Below are 23717 nucleotides of genomic sequence, written 5' to 3'. Positions count from 1 at the left end.
AGGAATTAGTGTCACCACAGCCTTCACCTTCTCTGCTTTTGGTAGTTGGAGGGTTTTTCAGCATCAGTCCCAATCTGTTAGACTGATGGCTCAGCGGTAAAGAATCTGCCTACCAATGCAGGAAGATGCAAGAGATGCAAGTTGGGAAGATCCCTAAAGAAGGAAATAGCAACCCACTCCAGTATTCTTGCCTGGAGAATTCCATGGAGAGAGGAGCCTGGTGGGCTACAGTCCATGGTGTCTCAAAGAGCCGGACATGACTGAGAGCCTGCACTGAGCGTGCGCACCTTGCACTCTCAGCGCTTGACCCCTGCATCCCCCACCATCTCCTGTGAACTTTCTTGGTCCTCAGCATCCCAGGCCTGACACCAGCCTGGTAGAGACACAACCCGACACAGGTACTGAACAAGTGACACAACTGGGTTTGTCAGGCGACTGGTGCTACACTAGCGTGTTCTCTAAGAGTGTAAAGAAAGGGGGACACCTTCCCAAGGAAGGAAAGCGAAGGGGGTTGCAGGGCAGCAAGTGCAGCCCTTGGAGGTGGGAGGGCTTCAGCTGGGAGACTGGTCCTGGTTTTCCTGAGACTTTCCCAGGTTTAGTACACAGTGCATGCACGTGTGCACACACGCACACACGGACGAACATGTACACGTGTGTGCACACATGCACGTCCACCTGCATGTGCACAAGACACGCATGCACATGTGCTATCCACACGTGTGCACATGCGTACACATATGCACATGCGTGCACGCACGCACACACACACACACACACACACACACACACACATACACATACCCTTTTCCCAACTTGAACCTGATAAGCCTCAGGCAGCTCAGGTCACAGACAAGACTGCAGACATGTCTTCTGGGGAGACCGTCCCTGGGGTACCCTCTTCAGACCCACAGCTGTCTTGGTTTTAGAGCCAGGGGGGCTCTGAGATGGTTCCACAAGACGTGCTGATTCCAAGACGGCAGCAATGGCTCCAAGTCAGGACTCAGTCCTCCTGACTTGCTCATCAAACATTCCGCTGCTGGTTTAGAAAGTATGTGCAGGGAGAAACCTAAGTCCACAAGAGATGCTGGAGTTCTAACCACCGGTGCCTGGGACTGTGGCCTTATTTGAAAATAGGGTCTTTGCAGATGATCAAGTTAAGATGAGGTCAGAGTGGGCCCTGGCCCAACAGAGCTAGTGTCTTCTTAAGAGAGGGAAATTTGGATGATAGACAGACGATCTGAAGACAGCCATCTATGAGCCCAGGGACCTGTGGGGCCCCCAGAGTCTAGGAGAAAGGCCTGGAATAGGTTCTCCCTCCTAGCCCTCAGAAGAAATAAACCTGCTGCCATCCTGTTCTCAGAATCCTGACCTCCAGAACTGTGAGACCATAAATGTCTGTTGCTTAAGCCCCCAGTTCGTGGTACTTTGTCACAGTGGCCCTGGAAACGAATCCAGAGCCCCAGGGTTCCTGTTTCAGGGACAAGGCACGCTTCAAGCCTTGGACGTCCTGCCCCAGATCGGAGGCCTGTTCTCCTCTTGCAGACGATGCTCTTTCTGCTGCACAAGCTGAGTCATCACTGCAGCTGAAAGACGGGCCCCTGGAGAATAACTGGGGTGCTTAACACCTGCTCTGCTCTCTAGGAAGCAAATATCTTCCTCTTTTCTTCTAGGTTCAGGGCAAGATGTAGCATTAAAGAAAAAAAAAAAAACTCTGCTGTGTGGGTCATAGCTCTGCTCACATTAAGATGCACATAAAAATGAAGCTGGGGTGAACCACTAGGAAGAGCCCTGATAAGCACATAGCACCTCGTTATTGAATCCCCATGCAAGACAAAAGCGAGCAGCCAGTTCAAGGCATTCTGGACTTCCCTCAAGCACAGAGTCGCGCAACTGAAGCACCAAATGACGAATGAGTGCCCCTGTGTTCACTGACGCAGCCCAGCGGGGGGCGCGAGACTCTGCAGCAGCTGTGGCTCTCTTTGCTCTCTGTTGGGAAAAGCCTGGCCAAGAGGAAAGCAAAGCTACAAGAAAAGAGAAAAATTGAGCCCCTGTGACATTTCTGAGTTCTTAAATTTAGTTGGGCTAAGTTACATCTGTCACTGGACTTTTTAGTTAAATGATCCAATAATTTCCCTTCTTGCACTGTGCAGTGTAACTTGAAATCCTATCACTTGGGGCACAGAAAGAATCTAAACCCTAAACACAGACAGGGAGAAGCCAGAAAACAATGACCCGTATGGTACAGACATCAGGGAACGACGTCACCTGAAGGGCTGCGTCATCTGAAGGATGTTTATAAACTGGAAAAAGAAAACAAATACTCAGGGACACTGCCAAAGCTGCCTGAAAATGTCCCCAAGGGCTGCTGAGTAATCCAAGATGTAGGCCCATTCTGGGCCCCTGAGAGCAAGACCAGGACCTTCTAATGAAAGTTACAGGGAGATGAAATTTGTCTAGAGACAGAAACATCCTCATTTTTAGAGTGACTTTTAAGTTGACACAGGCAGAGAGATTACCATATTCATGGACACTGAAGGGGGAAAAAGTTCTGCCAATGCAATTAAGGTCCCGTTGGAGAAGACTCTTAAGAGTCCCTTGGACTGCAAGGAGATCCAACCAGTCCATTCTAAAGGAGGTCAGCCCTGGGATTTCTTTGGAAGGAATGATGCTAAAGCTGAAACTCCAGTACTTTGGCCACCTCATGTGAAGAGTTGACTCACTGGAAAAGACTCTGATGCTGGGAGGGATTGGGGGCAGGAGGAGAAGGGGACGCCAGAGGATGAGATGGCTGGATGGCATCACTGACTCGATGGACGTGAGTCTGGGTGAACTCCGGGAGTTGGTGATGGACAGGGAGGCCTGGCGTGCTGCAGTCCATGGGGTCGCAAAGAGTCGGACACGACTGAGCGACTGAACTGAACTGAACTGAACCTTGAGTATTCTCAGATCCCATGATTCCCCCTCAAAGAATAAAGAGCGTATGAGCCTTCATTTAAAATAAACTCCAGATCCCTGTTCAGTGTTATTCATAACTCAATGTGTGGTCCTTGCCCTATTAAGAAACCCTTCTAAAGCCCTTCTTTAGACCCCCTGAAGTCAATGTGCCGTTCCTGGAACAGCCTGTGGCAGCCAGAGATAGAGAAACCAAAGTCTTAACTGCAGAAACGTGAACACTGAAACCTGGAGGCCACGCATCAGACCCCCACGGTGATGGTTCACAGGCAGAGGCGGGGAAGGCGACAACCAACAGGTACCTCCATTCCCATCTGGGACCTCATTCCGGGGAAGCAGGACACTCACGTCCTCCTGGGGTCAGGCAAGGCTGACAGAGGCTGCCCCTGCTGCCAGTCTCCCTCCTGACTGGCTGGTTGGCAAGGAGAGCAGGTATGACATGGTCTTCCTCTCACAGTGACCAGTCCAATAGCAAGGTTAAAGCCTGTGGCTCGGGACTTGAATTTATATCTTGACTCCCACCTGCGTGTTCTATTTTCTGTACCTTATGGCAGAAAACACCCTCAAATGTCCCTGTTTCTGAGCTGGGATCAAGACACTGTCCCTGGGCCAAGATAAGGACCAGGAACCTCAGAAGTCAGGGAATAACCAGGAGCAGGTCGTGCAGCTCCTTGGGGACCGGGACTCCCCAAGGAACAAAGGTCTGACCCCACATCCAGCCTCTGGGACCCACTCTCACCATCTCCTTCGGACCTGGAAAGCTGCCCGACGGGCAACGAGAGCTGCTAATGCCTGGCTCATAGGATCCAGTGGTACTCAATTCACACACCGGTACTGCATGGAGGAAAGAGGTCACCCACCTGAGAAGGTAATTTCCAGAGATGCTTAGCGCCGTTAATCACAGTGCCATGGCCTTGAGGAAAAGTCGGGTCCATTCTAAGCTCAGACAGTAAACAGGAAGAGACTTTGCCTAAGATGCGTTGAGACCATGTAGAGGACAAGGTGTCAGAGGAGAACGTAAAAGAAAGTGAAAGTCGCTCAGTCCTGTCCGACTCTTTGTGACCCCACGGACTATACAGTCCATGGAATTCTCCAGGCCAGAATACTGGAGTGGGGAGCCTTTCCCTTCTCCAGGGGATCTTCCCAACCCAGGGATCGAACCCAGGTCTCCTGCATTGCGGGCAGATTCTTTACCAGCTGAGCCACAAGGGAAGCCCAGGGAATGTGAAGGAAGGGCATCTTTGGGGCCCCTGGAAGGACCAAGGAGCTGTGAGAGAGTGTCCCAGCCCCGGGGGCAAATCCTTCAGGATCACACTGGGTGAGGGCCTGAAAGGGGCCACTGGATTGATGCTTCGAGGTCCCTGGTGACCTGGGCTAGGGCGGCTCCAGGACAGGTGTGGCGAGTTCCCGGGTTTCGGGGCTGATGGAGGAAGAGGCAGGACCACGAGGTGGCAGTGTTGCACAACAAGCTTTGCTGGGTGACGCTTGGACAGGCTGCACGAGGGGAGGTCCCTCTGAGCAGGAGGATTCCCCCCACCCCTCATCCCCCAACCCCCGGCCCCAGACCACTACGCAGCACGGCGAGGGCAAGGAACTCCCAAAGGAAAGGGGGAGGAGGGAGGGGGCCTGTGTGTCCCGTGGTGTTGCTCACAGAGCCCAAGGGGGTGGCTCCCAAAGGGGAACATGAGTCATGGTCTTTATAGCCATGGGGTCTGTCACAGCGATGCTGCCTCAGTGACTAGCAGATGCTGGGTGCAGTTTCATAGGTGTGCAAAGCAAGGACTCTGAAAGGCTCAAAGTATGCTTGTTCGTGTGTGTGCTGAGTTGCATGAGTCCTGTCTGACGGTGACCCCAGGCTCCTCTGTCCGTGGGATTCTCCAGGCAAGAATACTGGAGCGGGTTGCCATGCCCTCCTCCAGGGCATCTTCCCGACCCAGGGATTGAACCCACATCTCTTATGTCTCCTGCATTGGCAGGCGGGTGCTTTACCCCCTGCGCCACCTGGGGAGGCCATGCTTCTTTGGGCTCTATTTAAATTTTGAGCATTTGAGTTGGGTGCCAGTGGGAGGGAGTCAGGGAAATAAGTGAAGAAACAAACAACATGGGAGCCAACTTGCCGGGACCACCTTTAACCTGTTTATAGAACAACAGGACGGGTGGGGCTCGGGGGGGAGCCAGACCAGCATACGCTGGAGAGGACAGCAAGGTTGCTCTCAAAGGAGCCAGGCAGAGGGAGGGAGTCAGAGTGGGGGAGGGCAGACCTTAGAACAGGGGGGTGACTGACAAGGTGGATCCCAGAGCAGGGAGGGGAGAGCCATTGGGGAGGGATGCTCCCTGGGGGTGTCACACCAAGACAGTGGTTGGGACGGGGCGCCCAGGGGTCGCTGACTTGCTCTGGCATCACTGCTGGCGGCTCACACATCCATCTGCTCAGGCCCGTGGGCCTCGGCCCATCTGACACCTGTATCTTGTCCCAAAGAGACAACAACAGTGCCAGCTTCCCCCCACGGAGCCAGATTTGTACCCAATTCTAAGCTCTCAAACGTGTAAGCTTCATGAAATGATCCTTCTACCTTTGAAATGATGGTGCTGGAGAAGCTGGTTCTAACAACGCACGTCTCATCAGCGATGCTTATCATTTCCTCCCATCAAAAACGAAACAAAAGACAGAGACATCAGTGCTTAACAGTCAAGAGTTGCCTCGGGTAAGCTGAAAGCAAGGAGAAAGTCAGCTGCTGAAACGTGAATATTCACATCAGGACCCAAGGGACAGCGTAAAGATAGGCAGGTTTGCCTTAAGTGGGAAAAAAATCGTTCTCAGACCTTTAAACCTGACTGCAACCCGACCAGATGTTTCAATCCAAAAAAGAAGACGAGTCAGCCTGGGAGCCTGGTGAAGGCTGAATCAGCAGAGGTGACAGCGGACCGAGGCTCTGAGCCCTGAGCAGGGGAGGGGGAGCCTCGGCTAACACCCCGAGACTTCTGTCCGGCTGGCAAGTCCGTCCCACCAAGGAGGTGCATGCTCCAGGCTCGCTCAGCTTGATGCTCGTCAACCTTGCCCTCACACACATAGCTTCTCTATCGTGGCTGAGGATCAGCCCAGGACGATTAAATCAGAATCCCTGAGGGTGGGGCCTGGGCCTCAGCATGTTCAAAAGATCCCCCAGGTGATTCCAGCTCTGAGCAGGCCTGATCTGATTAGGTCCCCCAGCACTGACTCCATGCCCACCACTGCCTGTGTTCTCAAGGTCAATTAAATAATGGCGTTCTGATTCTGCACAGTGGACCAGAGCTTGGTCAGTGTGAAGCCTTCACTCAGCGTGGTTCTTCTCAGTTCATGGGGTCGCAAAGAGTCGGACACGACTGAGCGGCTTCAACTTTCACTTTCTATTGTCCTTCATGTGTCTTTATCCTTTACCCTTCATGCCATGGACATAGCTGACTGCCTACCCGACATCCATTCTCCACATCTTCTTCTAACACAAGGGAGGAGTCCCTTAAAGAGCTAAGTCTTGGGGAACGGGCTCCCCTTCAGCTTCTGGGGCACTCACACTTGCTAAAGTCTGATGCCATCCCCTTGCCAGCCTGTGTTCAAGAAAGGACAAGGGGCCCCGATCTAGTCAATGAGACACAGGAGCTGGTGTTCTTTAGAGCTTTCTAACGAAGCATAACACACACACAGAAAGTACATGTCACGTGCGCATGCTAAGTCACTTCAATCGTATCTGACTCTCTGTGACCCCATGGACTGTAGCCCGCCAGGCTCCTCTCTCCATGGGATTCTCCAGGCACGAATGCTGGAGTGGGTTGCCATTTTCTACTCCAGGGGATCTTCTCGACCTAGGGGTCAAACCCGCATCTCTTGCATCTCCTGCATTGGCAGGCAGATTTTTTTACCACTAGCATAACCTGGGATGCCCATTCTAGTATGGAACAAGCCAAATTTATCTGTCCTACTGTTATGAGTATTTGGCTGCCTTCCAGTTCAGGAGTATTACAAATTGTGCCGCTATGAACATTTTAGAGCGCGCCCATTGACATACATGTATATGTCTGTTGGGCACATACCTAAGAGGAGATGCTGGGCCAAAAGGTACGTGCATGTTCAGTGTTAGTATACACCTCAAACTATTTTCCACGGTGACTGTAGCGGTTTAGTGCCCATCTGTAGTGCAGGAAAATTCCATGTCCTTGTTAACACATGTCTGTTTTCTTTGGTACCGTTTGGTGGGGGTATAGGAGAGATTCTATGACTTTTGCTGTGGGCTTCAGTTATTCCTCCTCTTTTAGAGAGTTATAAATAATGATGAAATAAATGTTGCTTCCAGAAGCCTCCTGGGTGAGGATGCCCCAGAGCATCACTTCACTGGCCAAGAAAACTCAAGCCCAACTTGATGGCCCCTGTATTTTACACAGGTAAAGTAATAACCTGAGAAACAAGGATGGACCAGCCAAACGGCCACAACAGATTCCCTGAGAGTCGAGCTCTAAAGGGTCGACTCCTTTATAGAAAGCCAGCCAGTTCTCCCCATGAATATGAATGAGAAGCAATAGCCCAAAGGATTATTAGTGGCCAAGTACAGTCAATTGCTCAGAGAAGGCAATGGCACCCCACTCCAGTACTCTTGCCTGGAAAATCCCATGGACGGAGGAGCCTGGTGGGCTGCAGTCCATGGGGTCGCTAAGAGTCGGACACAACTGAGCGACTTCACTTTCACTTTTCACTTTCATGCATTGGAGAAGGAAATGGCAACCCACTCCAGTGTTCTTGCCTGGAGAATCCCAGGGATGGGGGAGCCTGGTAGGAGGCCGTCTATGGGGCTGTACAGAGTCGGACACGACTGAAGTGACTTAGCAGCAGCAGCACAGTCAATTGCTACCACATAAACAAAGAAAGGAATTGGTAGACATCACTAAGCGGGTATCAATGGTCAGTCCTTCACCTGATGGTTCAGGCTGGTGGCTTTGGCTTTTCTGGTGTCTGTACTGGAAACTATCTTTAGTGTTAGCTTCATAAAGCACTTGAGCCTCACAACATCCCTGCTTCATTTTTCTGATGTGAAAACCAATCACCAGTGAAACTCAAACATTTCCCAAAGGCCAAGGAATTAGCAAAGCATTAGGATTTCAGACGCCCAGCTTCCTGTTTTTTTCACCCACATTATGCGGCGCCCCCTTTCCTAGTACAGCTGTCATCTCTCATTTTGTGAAAATGACTATGAGTCCTTTGATGACACGGCTGCTCTTTTACAGTGATACCAAATTACATAGCAAAGATGCAAACAGCCATGCCACCTAACTGAGGGGCCAACCATCTTCTGAAAACAGCATTAGCAAGCTCTCTCCTTTCTACACTCTGTTATGGGGGTACTGTCATCTACATGAGGCAAATCCTTGGTCCTCCAGGGAAAAATAGCCTGGTAATTTTTAGTCATAAATCTCTAATGAGGAAATGAAGATGGTGAGAAGGACAGGAGCAAAAATTATAGTAGCAAGTTCATCTTCCAGCTAGACAAACACAGGAGCTGTTACTACCAGCTTTCCAACTTAGAAACCCAAGAGTATTTCACCTAGCTTTGTAAAGGTGCAACTCATAGATACAAGAATTCAATGGAGCAGGGGAAGTCAGTTCAATGACCTAAACATCCCCTCACTAGGAAACAGCCTTTGTGATTCAGCCTAATCGACACACAAGATTATAAAGATTCTGCAGTAAACTTCTTCTCAGGCCAGGGCGAGGGGGCAGAATTCAGTGTCTCCTTCCATCTAGAGTGAATTCATGGTCTTCAAGATCCAACTCAATCAATGAAGTTACTCTGGGAGCAAAAATTTAAATGCTTGTACAGGACAGGCAACCGAACTGCTCACGTCACTTAAATCCTCCGATCGCATCACCCTGGAATTCCAAAGAATCCCATATTTCGTAGTCTTGCCTTCAGTGTGCTATGACTGGGCCCTGAGTATCTCTCTGACCGTTTTGCTCCAAATGTGTTGGTCTGTTCCTTGAACATATCATGTTATTATGGCTTCAGGGGCTTTGCACTTCCTCTGCCTCTTCTGGAACCTTCCTCCCCAGATTATTGTCTAGTGGGTAGAACTCATTCTTCCCTTCTCAAACATCACCTTCTCAAAAGGCCTTCCTTGCCCACCTTCTCTGAGCAGCACCCCATCACTCTATCATGCCACCTGGTTTATTATCTTCCTAGCACTCACTGAAGCCTGCACTCACTTGTCAATTACCTATAAGCCCCATGACATCAGGGACCCATACGGTCAGATCTCCTAGATTGTGAGGTTCATCTAAAAGCTACCCCATATGATCCTGAGATTACATTTTTTTTAAATGGGCTTTTCTACTCAGTCATTTTATGACAAATACATTAGTCAGCAGTATAGTGCCAATTAGCCCTGGGGGAAACCATTAGGCTTTTGAAAAAAATCTGATGATAAATGTGATACGTGTTCTCCAGAGTACCTGTGAATACATACATATGAACTTTAGCCAGAGTGGACTGTACAAAAATGAGTAGCACCGCTTCAAAGATAGCTGTGCAACACAACTGCCGTCCTCAAGCACAGAGTCGGTGAACTGTCACTAGAAGGCTCACCTTAAACAAGATTTCTGGTTCAAGCTTCCCATTTTACAGATGAGAAAGCTTGAAGTGCAGAGTTAGCAATTCAGTTTCTCAGGGTCAGGGAGATGGGTTAATAACAAAATCAATCTAGGCTCCAGTCTCCAGACTCCTGAAGGGTCCTTTCACTTCGAAGGCAACACCCCAGGTAATTGTAGCCACCAGAAGTGAATAAAGGCAAAGCGCAGGGAGGAAGCTGCGGGTGCTCACAGCTCTCAGGCCGGCTAGAGGAGAGGGAGACGGAGAGGAACAAAGACGAGCCCAAACCCACCGCTGCCTGGGGTGCTGAGCACCGCTTCCCCCTGCATCTTCCCCTTGGTGCCGCCCATCCCTGAGGCCCTCGGCCCCCAACCCTCCGCAGCAGCCTGGCCTCGGGGATTTCCACCAAAGCCCCTGGGGCCTGAGTTCCTCGGAGGAGAGGCCAAGGCTCTCCCTGCAGCCCTCGAGGGCGAGAGATGTCATCGCAGACCAGGTCTGGGCAAGGCCTGAGCGAAGGCCGCGGAGGGTGGAGGGGTGGGGGTGGGGATGGGGGGACAGAAAGGGCAGGGAGAGGGAGGAACTCAGCGGGGACCGAAGCCCCCTGGGTCCCTTCCTCAGGACTTGAGGGTCTCGGCTCAAGAACGGAAAAAAAGCTGTCCACTTCAGCTCCCTGGAGCTGCCCTTGACCCCCAACACGCGAACGCCGCAGCCCACCCCGCCGGCCTGCTGCCCCTTGCCGGCGCGGGGTGGAGGGGGCGGAGAGGGCGGGTCCCCGCCGGGCCCCGGAGCTCAGCTCGGCCCCGGGACAGGGGTCAGCGGGGGCGGGGCTGCCCCTCGCCTGGCTCCGCCGCCTCCGCCCGCCGCGCGGCCCGCGCGCCCCTACCGGTAGTAGCGGTCATCTCGGAAAGGCGTGAGGTCCTCCTTGAGCTCCCGGTACGCCTCCTGGAGCCGCTTGCACAGGTGCTTGAGCTCGCTGCAGAGCGGGGGCTCGAAGGCAGGGTACTCGGCGTCCATGCCCGCGCCGCCCGCCCGCGCCCGGCGCCGCCGCCGTCCGCGCGAGCCCCGGCGTCCCCTCCTCCCCGCCGCTCCGCCCTTTGTATTGCTTCCTTCGCCCCCTCGCTCTTCCCAGCTCCGGGGACCGGGGCGGGGGTGGCCAGCTGGGCGGGACCGAGGAGCAGGAGAAGCAGGTGGCGGGGGAGGTGGGGAGGGGGCGCGCAGCACGGTGGGGCCCGGCGCGCTCAGGGCGCCAGCCACGGCGCGGGGAGCCAACCCCAGGGAGGATGGAGATGGGGGTACCCGCCCCGCCGCCCCGCCCCGCCCCGCCGAGGGGGGCCTAAGGAGCGGAGGGTGCCGCGCCCATCGGCCGCCGCCCAGGGAGGAGAGGGAGCGGACCGGGGTGGGGGTGGGGGAGGCCAACACAAGGTCATCTGCCGCCCAGGACTAAAATAGAAAGGGCTACCCTTGCTACTGCTCGGGTGGAGAAAGGGAATACGCTGGAGGTGAAAACTGAAAGGAAACTGAGATTTGGGGACGGGACCCAGAGCCCCTTTGATGTAAGGTCAAAGGCTGGAGCCGGGCATCAGTTCAGCACCACGGACAGCTCCCGGAAAGCCTTTTTCCACCCCCGCGCCCCTCCTTCCTGAGTTCCACTTGACCTGATGTAAAAACATTTTTTTTTTTGTAAAAACATTTTGAATGAAACCCATCACGGTTATGTCATAATAAATATTTTTTAATGATGAAGAATCGTGGCCAAATGAGATGCCTCTTTCCACACGTTCTATAGCCACCAAAAAAATAAAAAAGCAAGTCTGTGCAAAGGCGTTTTTCTCATCCTCTGCAAAGCTTAACACTAGTGTGTAAAATAAAACTCACATATCAACACACCCTCCATGGGACTACTTATCTAAAGACAGCGTCATCTCCTTTTGTGAATTTTGCCATAACAAGCAGAGAAACAGTTGTTCCAGATGATGTCAGCTTGCTTCCAGCTTAATTCAGGACAGGTTTCCATATGGGGTTGATTGTGCAAGCAGGGGAGAAGCCTTTTATAAATATACATTTTGGGGCCCAACTCACTATTGACTCTAAATTATAGAATATGGTTCTCAGGAACCTAAATTTTTTCAAAGCTCTGTTAAATCTAATGATCACTCACGTTTAGATATTCTCAGAATTCCTGTATTTCCTGCTACTTTTAGCTGTGCTCTAATTTCACCCACTCTTCCTCGCTCTTTATTTTTATCATCCTGTTTTAGTTGCTGCCCAGCCCCCCCTTATATTTGGGAACAACTTGTCTGTCTGCTAGCCAAGCTGCCCCCTCAGGTCGTGCAAGTATTCCCGTAACTTCTGAACGTCCTGCACTGTGCAGTTAGGTTTTAGCCCTAATTCAATAATGTGAGCATGGTATATAACCATCTCAAGAGGACAAAGAATGGAGCTCAGAAGACACACGCTGTCTGTACTGTGAGAAAGATTATGAGACCAGCATATACCATATTTCAATTATTTTACGACTGGCTACAGAAAGCTTATCATTAAGGGAAATATTAATTAACCTCAGAGATACCCCCAGAAAAAATATCTCCAGGACTCCTTCTCTAGTTTCTCCAGCCTACACTCTCCTCAACTTTGAACTACTGCAGACCCTAAAAGGACAATGCAAATCTTCTGGCTCCGGCACCGTGGGGGTAACTAATGTGCTACATTACCTCTTTTACCACAAAGAGCTGGAAATGCTAGATAAAATGTCACATGTACACAGGCGCTGGTATATATGTAACAATTCTGTGAGTATCACACACACTTGAGCCGCACAGTATTCTGTAACTACTACCAGCTGTGAACTGGCTGCCTTATGCCTTGTGCAGAGCTGTCGGCTACGCCATCCCTTCACTATCAGCCAGGGAGTTCCCTCCCTCTGTTCTTTGGATCCCATGCCTCTGTCTTTCTTTGTGGCACATATCCTCCAGCTGGAGGATCCAGTTCCAGGACGGTTCACTCACACTGCTGGTGATTTGATGCTGGGAACTCAGCTGGGCTGCTGGCCAATGGCCTCTCTCAGAAAGGCTTCTCCATGAAGCTGCTTGGGCTCCCTCACAGCATGGTGGTAGGTTATCCAGAAAAGATAGCGTAAGCTGACAGGCCTGTTAAAAGCCAGTGCCTGGAAGTCTCAGGACAGCACTTTCTCTGTGGAGCAGTATAAACCCAGCCAGACAGCAGTGTTTTCTGGCTTTGGTTTCTTTGTTTTTGCTATATAGCATGCCACTGTGTGCGTATATATACAGCACAATTTATCCATTCTCTTGTCAGGTTTTGGTTATTCTGATTATGAACTTTCTTGTGTATTTTTTGGGAAGGGCATAAGCACTCATTTTACTAGGGTTTATACCTAGTGAGATCACTGGGTTATAGATTAGACATATACTTGGCTTTAGTAGATATAGTCAAACGGTTTTCCAAAGTGATTGTGACATTTTAATTCCCACCAACAATGTATAAGAATTCCAGTTGTGCCATATCCTTACTACTCTTGATTTTATCAAGATTTTTATTTATTTATTTATTTATTAGTAGTGTGGCATATGGAAGCTTAGTTAACCCCCATGACTCTGTACTGAAACTGCAGATTCTTAACCACTGGACTGCCAGGGGAGCCCCCTTGAGATTTTTTCTTGCAGCTATTCTAGTGGTCTGCAGTGACCCATCTTGAGTTTTGCCCCATCTTCACTCTCACTTCTACAGACAGTGACTCTGCTGTTAGTTCCCAAAATACTTGAGGAATTTATGGTGCAGACTGGGTTGTTGTTTAGCTTTCCTCACTACAGGCAAAGCATCTAGGCTTTGCATATCTGCTCATTTGCTTAATGATTTGCAAACTTGCCCTGTTCTTGAGGGTGTAAGAATTATTATTTTTTTAAATCCCTTTACTGTTGTTTCAGTGGAGTTTTGGGGGGGTTATGGGGTTTTAGCAAAAGTAATGAATGTTTAGTACCTTCATTTTAGCCATGTCTTACTAACAGTGCTGGGGCTTCCCTGGTGGCTCAGGCGGTAAAGAATCTGCCTGTCAATGCAGGAGATGCAGGTTTGATCCCTGGGTTAGGAAGAGGCCCTGCAGAAGGAAATGGCAACCCACTCCAATATTCTTGCCTGGAGAACTCCATGGACAGAGGAGCCTGGTGGGCTCCAGTCCATGGGGTTGCAAGAGTCGGACACGACTGAGTGACTTACACACACACCACTAACAATGTTAACGGGCTTGCCGGGTGGCTCAGACAGTAAAGAATCTGCCTGCAATGCAGGCAACCTGGGTTCGATCCTTGGGTTGCAAAGATCCCCTGGAGAACAGAATGGCAACCAACTCCGGTATTCTTACCTGGAGAATTCCATGGACAAAGGAGCCTGGGGGGTTACAGTCTACGGGGTTGCAAAGAGACAGGACTGAGTAACTAACACTAATATAGTTACGTGTGTGCACAGTTCAAATAGGTACTTAATACATGTTTGTTGAACGTCAAATGCCTTGTACACTTTCACTTGTCAAGAGGACCATTATCTTATTCTGATGCTCTTATGAAACTGCAAGAAGGCAAACATATTCATTCAATTGTGGCTAAGAGCACAGATACCAACAAGAAAGACGACTGACACCACCACTTTTTAACAATGAGCTTGTGCTGAATACTCCCTGTTTTGGCGCCTTTGCAGTCATGAGTTAGTGGGTAGGATTATGTAGAGCACTTAGTACAATGCCTGGCCCACAGTGAATGCTCATTAATGGGTTAACTACCTTGGATCATTTACATATTTCTTCTCCCCAAAAGCACTGATATCCATGCTTTCTCATTATAGAAACGTAAATAACATAAAGAAGCTTAGGCAAGAGAATGAAAATCATCCATCCGTCCATCCATCACTGATAGATAATTGCTGTAAACATTTTTTTAAACTTTTCTTATAATATGTATAATACTTTAAATTGCTGTCCCAGTCCCTTCAGTGATTGGCTTGGGTCTCTTCATATCATAGAGAACTTGAAAGGCACTAACTAGCTTACAGAAAACTTTTCCTGTCAACATGAATAGCCAGCAGCTCACTGCTAGTGTGACAAAATTATCTTCTCTATGACCAAGACATTATCTGTTTTTCTTTGATCTCTGGGTTATTTAGAATGCGTTTCAAATTTTAAAATATTTAGACAATTTTGTCTTTTCATTGATTTATACATTAAGTGCATTGTGTTCCAAAAATATAGTCTATTTGGTATAGATTATTTGAACTTTGTTGATGCTTGCTTTATGGTCTCCTATATGATCAATTTTTATAAATGTTCCACTTTTGTCTTAAAGTGGAACTTTTGTGATGCTCTAGTTGTTGGGTGCCAAGTTTTATTTATATCCATGAAATTAGGCTTTTGAGCCTTAGACTCATCTATAATGAAAAGAAATATGTTGTATGCTCCATCACAATGGTGGACTTGTCAATGAATCCCTGTAGTTCTATCAGTTTTGGCTTTATATGTTTTGAGGCTATTTAAAAACTTTCATTATGGAAATTTTCACACACACTCAGAAACAGTCTGCTGAATTCCTGTGCTCACTCCTGGTCCACACATCCACCACCTCGCAACCAGCTTCAGTTACCAGTGCCATCTGATTCCTCTACCATTTTTGCTGTTGGGACGTATTAAAGCAAATTCCTGATATAATATTTAATATTTTTCTCTCATAAGGACTTAAAACAGACAAAGTATGTGGCACCTACAAGGGAAGAATTGCTCGACCTTAGTAAGCTGAATGTTCATGGCTTTCAGGATTTCCTTCAGGAAAGCTGACCCCTTCTCTAGGTCAGTCTCCTGTGGCAGAACAGAGTCAAGGTGGGTGTGTGAAGCAGCTGCAATGATGTCCTGTATCTGGTAGATGCTCAGTAAGTGACTAATTACCCACTGAAAGCTTTAGGAATGGTCTTGGGAAGTCAAACGTGCTCAACAGCTAACAATCCTCTTGGGCAAAATTCTTGGGAAAAGTCTTGATGTTATCTTTGTTCTTTTGCTGTCAGGATGAGCACTTGGCACGGCTAAGCAGGGCTCCTGGCTGGATGGGGGAAATGAGAGTAGGGTGAAAGGGTTGACACCAAATGCTACCTTTAGGCACATCAAGGCTTGTGGTCAAAGTTTCCAGTTTACACTGGAATGTTACTGAGTGAGACACTGCTTAGGATGAGTGGTCTCTTAAATAAGCCCTGTTTATTACAGAGATTTTATATACACTGAGCACCCACCCTGTCCCAGGTACTTTACAAGGCACTGGGCATGCTCACAGAGTCCACAGTGTAGACAGGACATGAACTGTTACATATTCACCCTAATCCACGTGTAAGGACAACGTGATGTGTGCTCTGAAGGAACACAGCAAGAGACTTGATCTAGACTGGGACAAGGGAAGGCTGTGCTGCAAATACGGTCTTGAAAGGGCTCTGCAGGATGAGCTGAGAGGTGATGCTGGGCTGATGAGGGAAGGCGTGTCAGGCAGTGGGGCGAGCTCAGGCAAGGTCAGTGTGGTGAGCAGCTCGCGGAAAGGCACGGGGCTCTGGAACACAGAGCAGAGATTTATCATTATTTATCGTTCAGCATAAAGAGGTGTGAGAGCTGAGGTCAGGAGCAGGTAAGGATGCTAATGCCATGCTTACCTAGTGGGAAGGATGGTGACGCACTATTCTGAGCATTTAAACCTCTCCAGCGGGCGCTCTGTGATCCTCTTTCTGCAGGGGGGGAAACAGATACAGAGCCCCAAGGTACCCAGCTGGTGAGCAACGGAGCCCGAGGGCTGGGTCTGTCACGCCTGACCACCATTAGAGGATTTTAAGTTGAGCAGTGATATAAAAACAGGAATTTTTATTTAAAAAATCACCCTGGCTGCTGAGTAGAGAACGGTCAGGGAGAAGAGGGAGCAGGAAGGAGTCTGGGTAGGGGGGGGTCACCAGGGCTTGTACCAGGGTCAAGGCTGCAGAGGTGGAGTAGTGGGAGGAGAGATGGATAGGACCTGAAGGAGAGGGGTGGGCCAGGCAGGCTCCTCCGCAGCACAATGGGGTGTGCTTCTGTTACTGAAAGGGGTGTGGGACTCAGCTCGCCACTCAAGAGCCAATAAACAGGCCAGGCTGGTGGAAAGGAAGTTTGTTTTATTTTAGATGCCAGCAACTGGTGGCGGGGGGAGGACATCTTTCCAAAGGCCACCTCCCCACCCAACTCCCCCCCACCCCCCACCACCACCCCGGCAACCAGTGGGGCAAGAACTTTTATAGACAGAAGTGGGAAGGGGGCTACATGCCGTAACAGCACAGTCAGCTCTGACAGTCATCTTCAAACTGGTCATCGGTGGTCTGACTGGCATCATCTTGGTTGTTCTAGGTACATTTTATCTTCATTTCCAGGGTCCATTTGTTCCCATTTCTCTGAGGCCAGTTCTTGGAATTGTGACAGCTCATGTCCTGGGTGCGGTCTGATCATCATGTGGTTTTCTCTGCCTGGTGTTTTGTGTCTGTAAGATAGCTCACAGGATATGGCTCAGAATATTATCTATAGCCTGTGAGAAAGAACTAAAGATCCTTGACTAAGCTTAATGACTGCTGCTGCTGCTAAGTCACTTCAGTCGTGTCCAACTCTGTGTGACCCTATAGATGGCAGCCCACCAGGCTCCCCCGTCCCTGGGATTCTCTAGGCAAGAACACTGGAGTGGGGTGCCATTTCCTTCTCCAATGCATGAAAGTAAAAAGTGAAAGTGAAGTCGCTCAGTTGTGTCTGACTCTTCTTGACCCCATGGACTGCAGCCTACCAGGCTCCTCTGTCCATGGGATTTTCCAGGCAAGAGTACTGGAGTGGGGTGCCATTGCCTTCTCCAATGCATGAAAGTGGAAAGTGAAAGTGAAGTCGTGCAGTCGGACACGACTCTTCTCGACCCCATGGACTGCAGCCTACCAGGCTCCTCTGTCCACGGGATTCTCCAGGCAAGAGTACTAGAGTGGGTTGCCATGGCCTTCTCCGGAGCTGACCTGGGAAAGGGATTTAGCAAAGCCTAGGGGACGTGACCAGCTGGGACTGTACACTCTATGAGGCAGGGCTGGGATGATTTTATCCATCCTGGGATGACCTGTCTCAACAGGAATCTGGCATGGAGCAGGCACTTTGTTTATAGCTGCTGAATTCATAGAAAAAGTTTTAAAAATATATGTCTTGAACCCCTTCATCTGAGTAACTTCAGGTGAAGCACTTAGTCCCCTTAGCTTAAACCACCCCAACACTGCAGTCAGATCTGAGGCCCAGCTTGCTCTGCATTCTGAAAAACAACACACGCAAACTTCGACATGCTGGAGTCAGCTCATGCTGGCTCCTAATAGCTGATGGTTCAATTTTTAGGAATCTTGAGAGCTGATTGTTTAACTCAGTCATTTTTAAACATTAAGCTGTTCCTCATTGTTCATCTCTTTCTGACTCCCCTGTTCAGGGATGTGTTGGTTGCTTGAAATGGGCTCTGGTGGGAATATTTACATCATGAAAATCAGCAAAAAGCCATAAATCAGGAGTTAACTTGGTTTTGTTTATTGCTTCCAGTCTAGGCTCTAGACTTAAGTCATGGAGACAATGTTAATAATGTAGTTTAGTTCTTTGGCCCATTTTTTGATTGGGTCATTTATTTTTCTGGAGTTGAGCTGTAGGAGTTGCTTGTATATTTTTGAGATTAGTTGTTTGTCAGTTGCTTCATTTGCTATTATTTTCTCCCATTCTGAAGGCTGTTTTTTCACCTTGCTAATAGTTTCCTTTGATGTGCAGAAGCTTTTAAGGTTAATTAGGTCCCATCTGTTTATTTTTGCTTTTATTTCCAATATTCTGGGAGGTGGGTCATAGAGGATCCTGCTGTGATGTATGTCAGAGAGTGTTTTGCCTATGTTCTCCTCTAGGAGGTTTATAGTTTCTGGTCTTACGTTGAGATCTTTAATCCATTTTGAGTTTATTTTTGTGTATGGTGTTAGAAAGTGTTCTAGTTTCATTCTTTTACAAGTTGTTGACCAGATTTCCCAGCACCACTTGTTAAAGAGATTGTCTTTAATCCATTGTATATTCTTGTCTCCTTTGTCAAAGATAAGGTGTCCATATGTGCGTGGATTTATCTCTGGGCTTTCTATTTTGTTCCATTGATCTATATTTCTGTCTTTGTGCCAGTACCATACTGTCTTGATAACTGTGGCTTTGTAGTAGAGCCTGAAGTCAGGTAGGTTGATTCCTCCAGTTCCATTCTTCTTTCTCAAGATCGCTTTGGCTATTTGAGGTTTTTTGTTTTTCCATACAAATTGTGAAATTATTTGTTCTAGCTCTGTGAAGAATACTTTTGGTAGCTTGATAGGGATTGCATTGAATCTATAAATTGCTTTGGGTAGTATACTCATTTTCACTATATTGATTCTTCCAATCCATGAACATGGTATATTTCTCCATCTATTAGTGTCCTCTTTGATTTCTTTCACCAGTGTTTTATAGTTTTCTATATATAGGTCTTTAGTTTCTTTAGGTAGATATATTCCTAAATAGACATTTCTCCAAAGAAGACATACAGATGGCTAACAAACACATGAAAAGATGTTCAACATCACTCATTATCAGAGAAATGCAAATCAAAACCACTATGAGGTACCATTTCACACCAGTCAGAATGGCTGCGATCCAAAAGTCTATAAATAATAAATGCTGGAGAGGGTGTGAAGAAAAGGGAACCCTCTTACACTGTTGGTGGGAATGCAAACTAGTACAGCCACTATGGAGAACAGTGTGGAGATTCCTTAAAAAACTGGAAATAGAACTGCCTTATGATCCAGCAATCCCACTGCTGGGCATACACACTGAGGAAACCAGAAGGGAAAGAGACACGTGTACCCCAATGTTCATCGCAGCACTGTTTATAATAGCCAGGACATGGAAGCAACCTAGATGTCCATCAGCAGATGAATGGATAAGAAAGCTGTGGTACATATACACAATGGAGTATTACTCAGCCATTAAAAAGAATACATTTGAATCAGTTCTAATGAGGTGGATGAAACTGGAGCCTATTATACAGAGTGAAGTAAGCCAGAAAGAAAAACACCAATACAGTATACTAACGCATATATATGGAATTTACAAAGATGGTAACAATAACCCTATGTACGAGACAGCAAAAGAGACACTGATGTATAGAACAGTCTTATGGACTCTGTGGGAGAGGGAGAGGGTGGGAAGATTTGGGAGAATGGCATTGAAACATGTAAAATATCATGTATGAAACGAGATGCCAGTCCAGGTTCGATGCACGACACTGGATGCTTGGGGCTAGTGCACTGGGACGACCCAGAGGGATGGTATGGGGAGGGAGGAGGGAGGAGGGTTCAGGATGGGGAACACATGTATACCTGTGGTGGATTCATTTTGATATTTGGCAAAACTAATACAATTATGTAAAGTTTAAAAATAAAATAAAACTTTAAAAAAATGTACTTTCACTTGAAAACTGTATCATGTCAGTTGCCACCACATTGTAAATAGCACAAAAATTTAGGAAATTTTCTTCCAGTATTTGGAAACCATTATCCTATTTAGCACAGAAATTGCTCGTGTCATTAATGTCCTAGTAAAGTTCTGGCAATGCATGCAATATACATCTTTGTTGTTTCACATTTGTCTCACTCACAACCAACATTCATGTCAGAACTATGCTAATTTGTCAGTTGTAGTCATAGGTTGGCTACGGATATAAGCGTTTGGAGAAAATCAACAGATGCATTCTCTGAGACCCAAATGGCCATATGGAATTATAATAGAGTGCTGTATATTTTATTATTTGTAATTGTGTGCTATGCATTCTTTGTATTGTGGCGATCTATAATGCTTATGCGGGCATATCATGCATTCAGGGCTTTGTTTGTTTCTAGAAAGCTAGTTGTTATTAATAGATATTTACCAGTGGGTCAGTGCACTCAACCCTGAGTTGAAAGTCTGGTTCTCTGAGAAAGGGGATCTCAAACGAGATGACACCCAAGCATCAGAGGACTTGCAGAAGCAGAGGCCCATGTCTGTCCAGCAGCCGGACACTGGCAGGCTGGATGACTTAAGAAGGAGCGTGGGTAAAGCTGTCGACATTATACTTCCACCCCTTCTACACGGTGAGTCAGTCAGTAGAGAATTAGATGCTCCCTGAATTTTCGAGAACACGCTGGCTTTCTATTCATGAACCGCTGAGCTCTCTCAGAGTTGCTACACCTTCCCCTGCCACCTCCCCAGGGGGACTCAGCATCCATTTTTCTCCCCAGGGTGGTATTCCTATTTAGAGGTGGGAGAATTCTTATTCAGACGTGTCAGAAGCAGGCGGCCAGGCAAGCAGCAGCCCAGCCCTGTTGTGGGTGAGCAGCGGTTCCCTGAACTTGCCTTTATCAGTGATAACAATGTCCCAAGTCTGCCACAGGAAAGGCGAATAAGCTTTGACGAACTCGCTGTGTGCTCCTGGGGGGCGAACTAAGGCAGTAAAATAAAACTGAGGTTTGTGATAAAACGTGGCTGTAACTGGATGACGATCTGCTGTGCATTTCCTAATTATTTTTCTCACATAACTTCCAGGGGCTCCTAGGACGTTTGTCCCTTATGACTGTTTCCGCATGTGCCCTTTCCATTTTTACAAGATTAAATTAGAAACTGAGCGAGATGCGTGTTTTCTGGACAGCACTGCTTCTTTCTGGACAGTATTTAAAAATATAACTGAGGCAACTGTAAGGCTTTTTTTTTTTTTTTTTAACTAGTGCCAGTTAATTTACTGTTCACTGGGGGTAGGTTGATTTCACTCTTATGATAAACTCTTATTTAAACTGAGAGGCTGAAGGGATAAACTGATAGTGACCAGACTCTATACAGACACCCTGACCTGAAACCCGCTGTAGCCACTCCCAAAGGCCAGTATGCTCGATGTCAGCTTTGAGGGAGTCACACTGCCACCTCCAGCAACAACCTCTGTGACAAATGGCCCCGTATAGTCAGCAGGTGGCCAGTAACTGACAGTTCCCCTAGTTTTCATCCCTGCTTCCAATTCAGGACCAACCAGAGAAAACCAGTATGTTCCTGACCAACCACCAGACCCCAGGCTTCCAATCAGGCACCTCCAGCTTCCCCGAAGCCTCCATCAGGACATACCTGGGTCACGCCTTTTCTCCACTAAGAAGCCCGCTCCCCTGACTCCTCTGAGTCTCTGCCAATCACACTGATGAGAAATGACGCCCTTGCTACATCAAGCTCTGAAGAACTAGGCTTTGCTTGTCACCACTGGTTAGTCTTTACTTCCGTAAATGTAAGACAAAAACAAATTTCCAGATCATCTTGAGGTGACCCTGACCCCTGCACTGTCTCCCTGGTATCAGCGGGCACCACACAGTACCTCTTCAGCGGCCCTTTTGGGGCCCTCAGCCCCCGGCCTCCTTTTAGGAGGTGCTCTCCAGGGGTGTGGGACCCTCCTGGGAGCACACAGTGAGGCCTGGTCCCCCTCCATCGAGGCTGACCCCAGGTGGCCACCAGCTGTCCCCCGGCCATTTGGGCAGTCCCCAGTAGGATGCCACCTTCAGGGGCTCCTAGGGGACATTATCTGCTCTGACTTTCAGGTCATCAAATATTCTTGGTACTGGCAATTGACATGACAAGAAGTCTTTTGCAAGAGCTCAGAAGAGATGTTTACTTTGGTAAATCATCTATCGAGCCAGCATTTCTGGATATGAACCCCCAAGCCCTGGAGATCATAGACCTTAGGGTGTACTGGCTTCAACCCAGACAAACACTTGGCTGACCCTAAGTGGTTCTCTTCTCTAAACTGAGTGAAAGATGAGGTCTAGGGCCCCAGTGAAACTGGGGACAAAAATCTCCAAATATTAATTAGGAACAGATGACAAGCGTGGTCAGAATGAGTCTGGCATTCTCAATCTCAATTATCTTAGGAAAGACTGTATTTTCGAGAGTTAAACTGCAAATTAAACAAGCTGAATATTTGCATCTTGGTAGGCTGTAAACGGCAAGAGCTCATTTCTGTTTCTATCAGCTCTGCTTCTTCAAGTAAGTACTCTGTAGAAACAAACCAGCCTCTACACCTGTGCAGCTCAGCAAACACACTCCACACTTGATCAAGGGTCTCTCGCCTGCTTGAGCAGGAGCGAAGTAGATCCTTTATTCTATGAGAAGAGGGTGAAAGAAACCTGCCTTAGGTTTTCAGTAAAATTCACAGAAGCACAGAATTCTGAAGTCAGGAAGAATGTGGAGTGCATCCAACCCAATTTCCCTACTTCTATTTATTCCTTGGGTCATTGGTCTTACTAAGATGCTCCCTTAAAATCCAAGGGCAAAAGAGTTTGGGTCACTAAAAACTTCAGTATTTCTTCTTCTGTGTGGTCTACCATGCACAACACATTAGAGTATTGATAGTTCTAGAAAACCCTACAGTAAAGGAAGTCTGTTTTCCTTTCATCAGAGTTCAAAGTACTTGAGAAATATGACCCATCCCTTGGGGAATACAGACTTAGTCTGGTCTCCTCATTATATGTAGTTGTCATTCACTGTGCCCGACTCTTTCTGACCCCATGGACTGCAGCACACCATGCTTCCCTGTCCTTCACCATCTCCTGGAGTTTGCTCAAACTCATGTCCACTGAGTTGCTGATGCCATCCAACCATCTCATCCTCTGTCATCCCCTTCTCCTCCTGCCCTCAACGTTTCCCAGAATCAGGGTCTTTTTCCAGTGAATCACCTCTTCGCATCAGGTGGCCAAAGTATCAGAGCTCCAGCTTCAGTATTAGTCCTTCCAATGAATATTCAGGGTTGATTTCCTTTAGGATTGACTGGTTCAATCTCTTTGCAGTCCAAGGGACTCAAGAGTCTTCTCCAGCACCATAATTCTAAGCCATCAATTCTTCAGCCCTCAGCCTTCTTTATGGCTCAGCTCTCACATCCATACATGACTACTGGAAAAACCATAGCTTTGACTACATGGACAGTTGTTGCCAAAGTGATGTCTCTGCTTTTTAATGTGCTGTCTAGGTTTGTCATAGCTTTTTTTCCAAGGAGCAAGTCTTTTAATTTCATGGCTGCGGTCACTGTCTGC

At 48.0% G+C, this 23717-nt stretch overlaps 1 protein-coding gene across 1 annotated transcript in view; it reads right to left on the bottom strand.

Moving 5' to 3' along the window:
• TMEM181 (transmembrane protein 181) overlaps window positions 1–13572 on the bottom strand; it is a 66457-nt gene extending 52885 nt beyond the window's left edge. Inside the window, exons 1-2 of the mRNA XM_027552154.1 lie at window positions 13558–13572; window positions 10447–11003 (exon numbers count right to left, since the gene is read on the bottom strand). Of these exons, the coding sequence (XP_027407955.1) occupies window positions 10447–11003; window positions 13558–13572 (572 nt within the window). The remainder of the gene's footprint in view (window positions 1–10446; window positions 11004–13557) is intronic.
• Window positions 13573–23717: the final 10145 nt, after the last annotated feature.

The sequence above is a fragment of the Bos indicus x Bos taurus genome, chromosome 9 (assembly GCF_003369695.1).
Source record: "Bos indicus x Bos taurus breed Angus x Brahman F1 hybrid chromosome 9, Bos_hybrid_MaternalHap_v2.0, whole genome shotgun sequence".
Lineage (NCBI taxonomy): Eukaryota > Metazoa > Chordata > Mammalia > Artiodactyla > Bovidae > Bos > Bos indicus x Bos taurus.
This window is presented reverse-complemented; position numbering and strand designations above follow the sequence as displayed.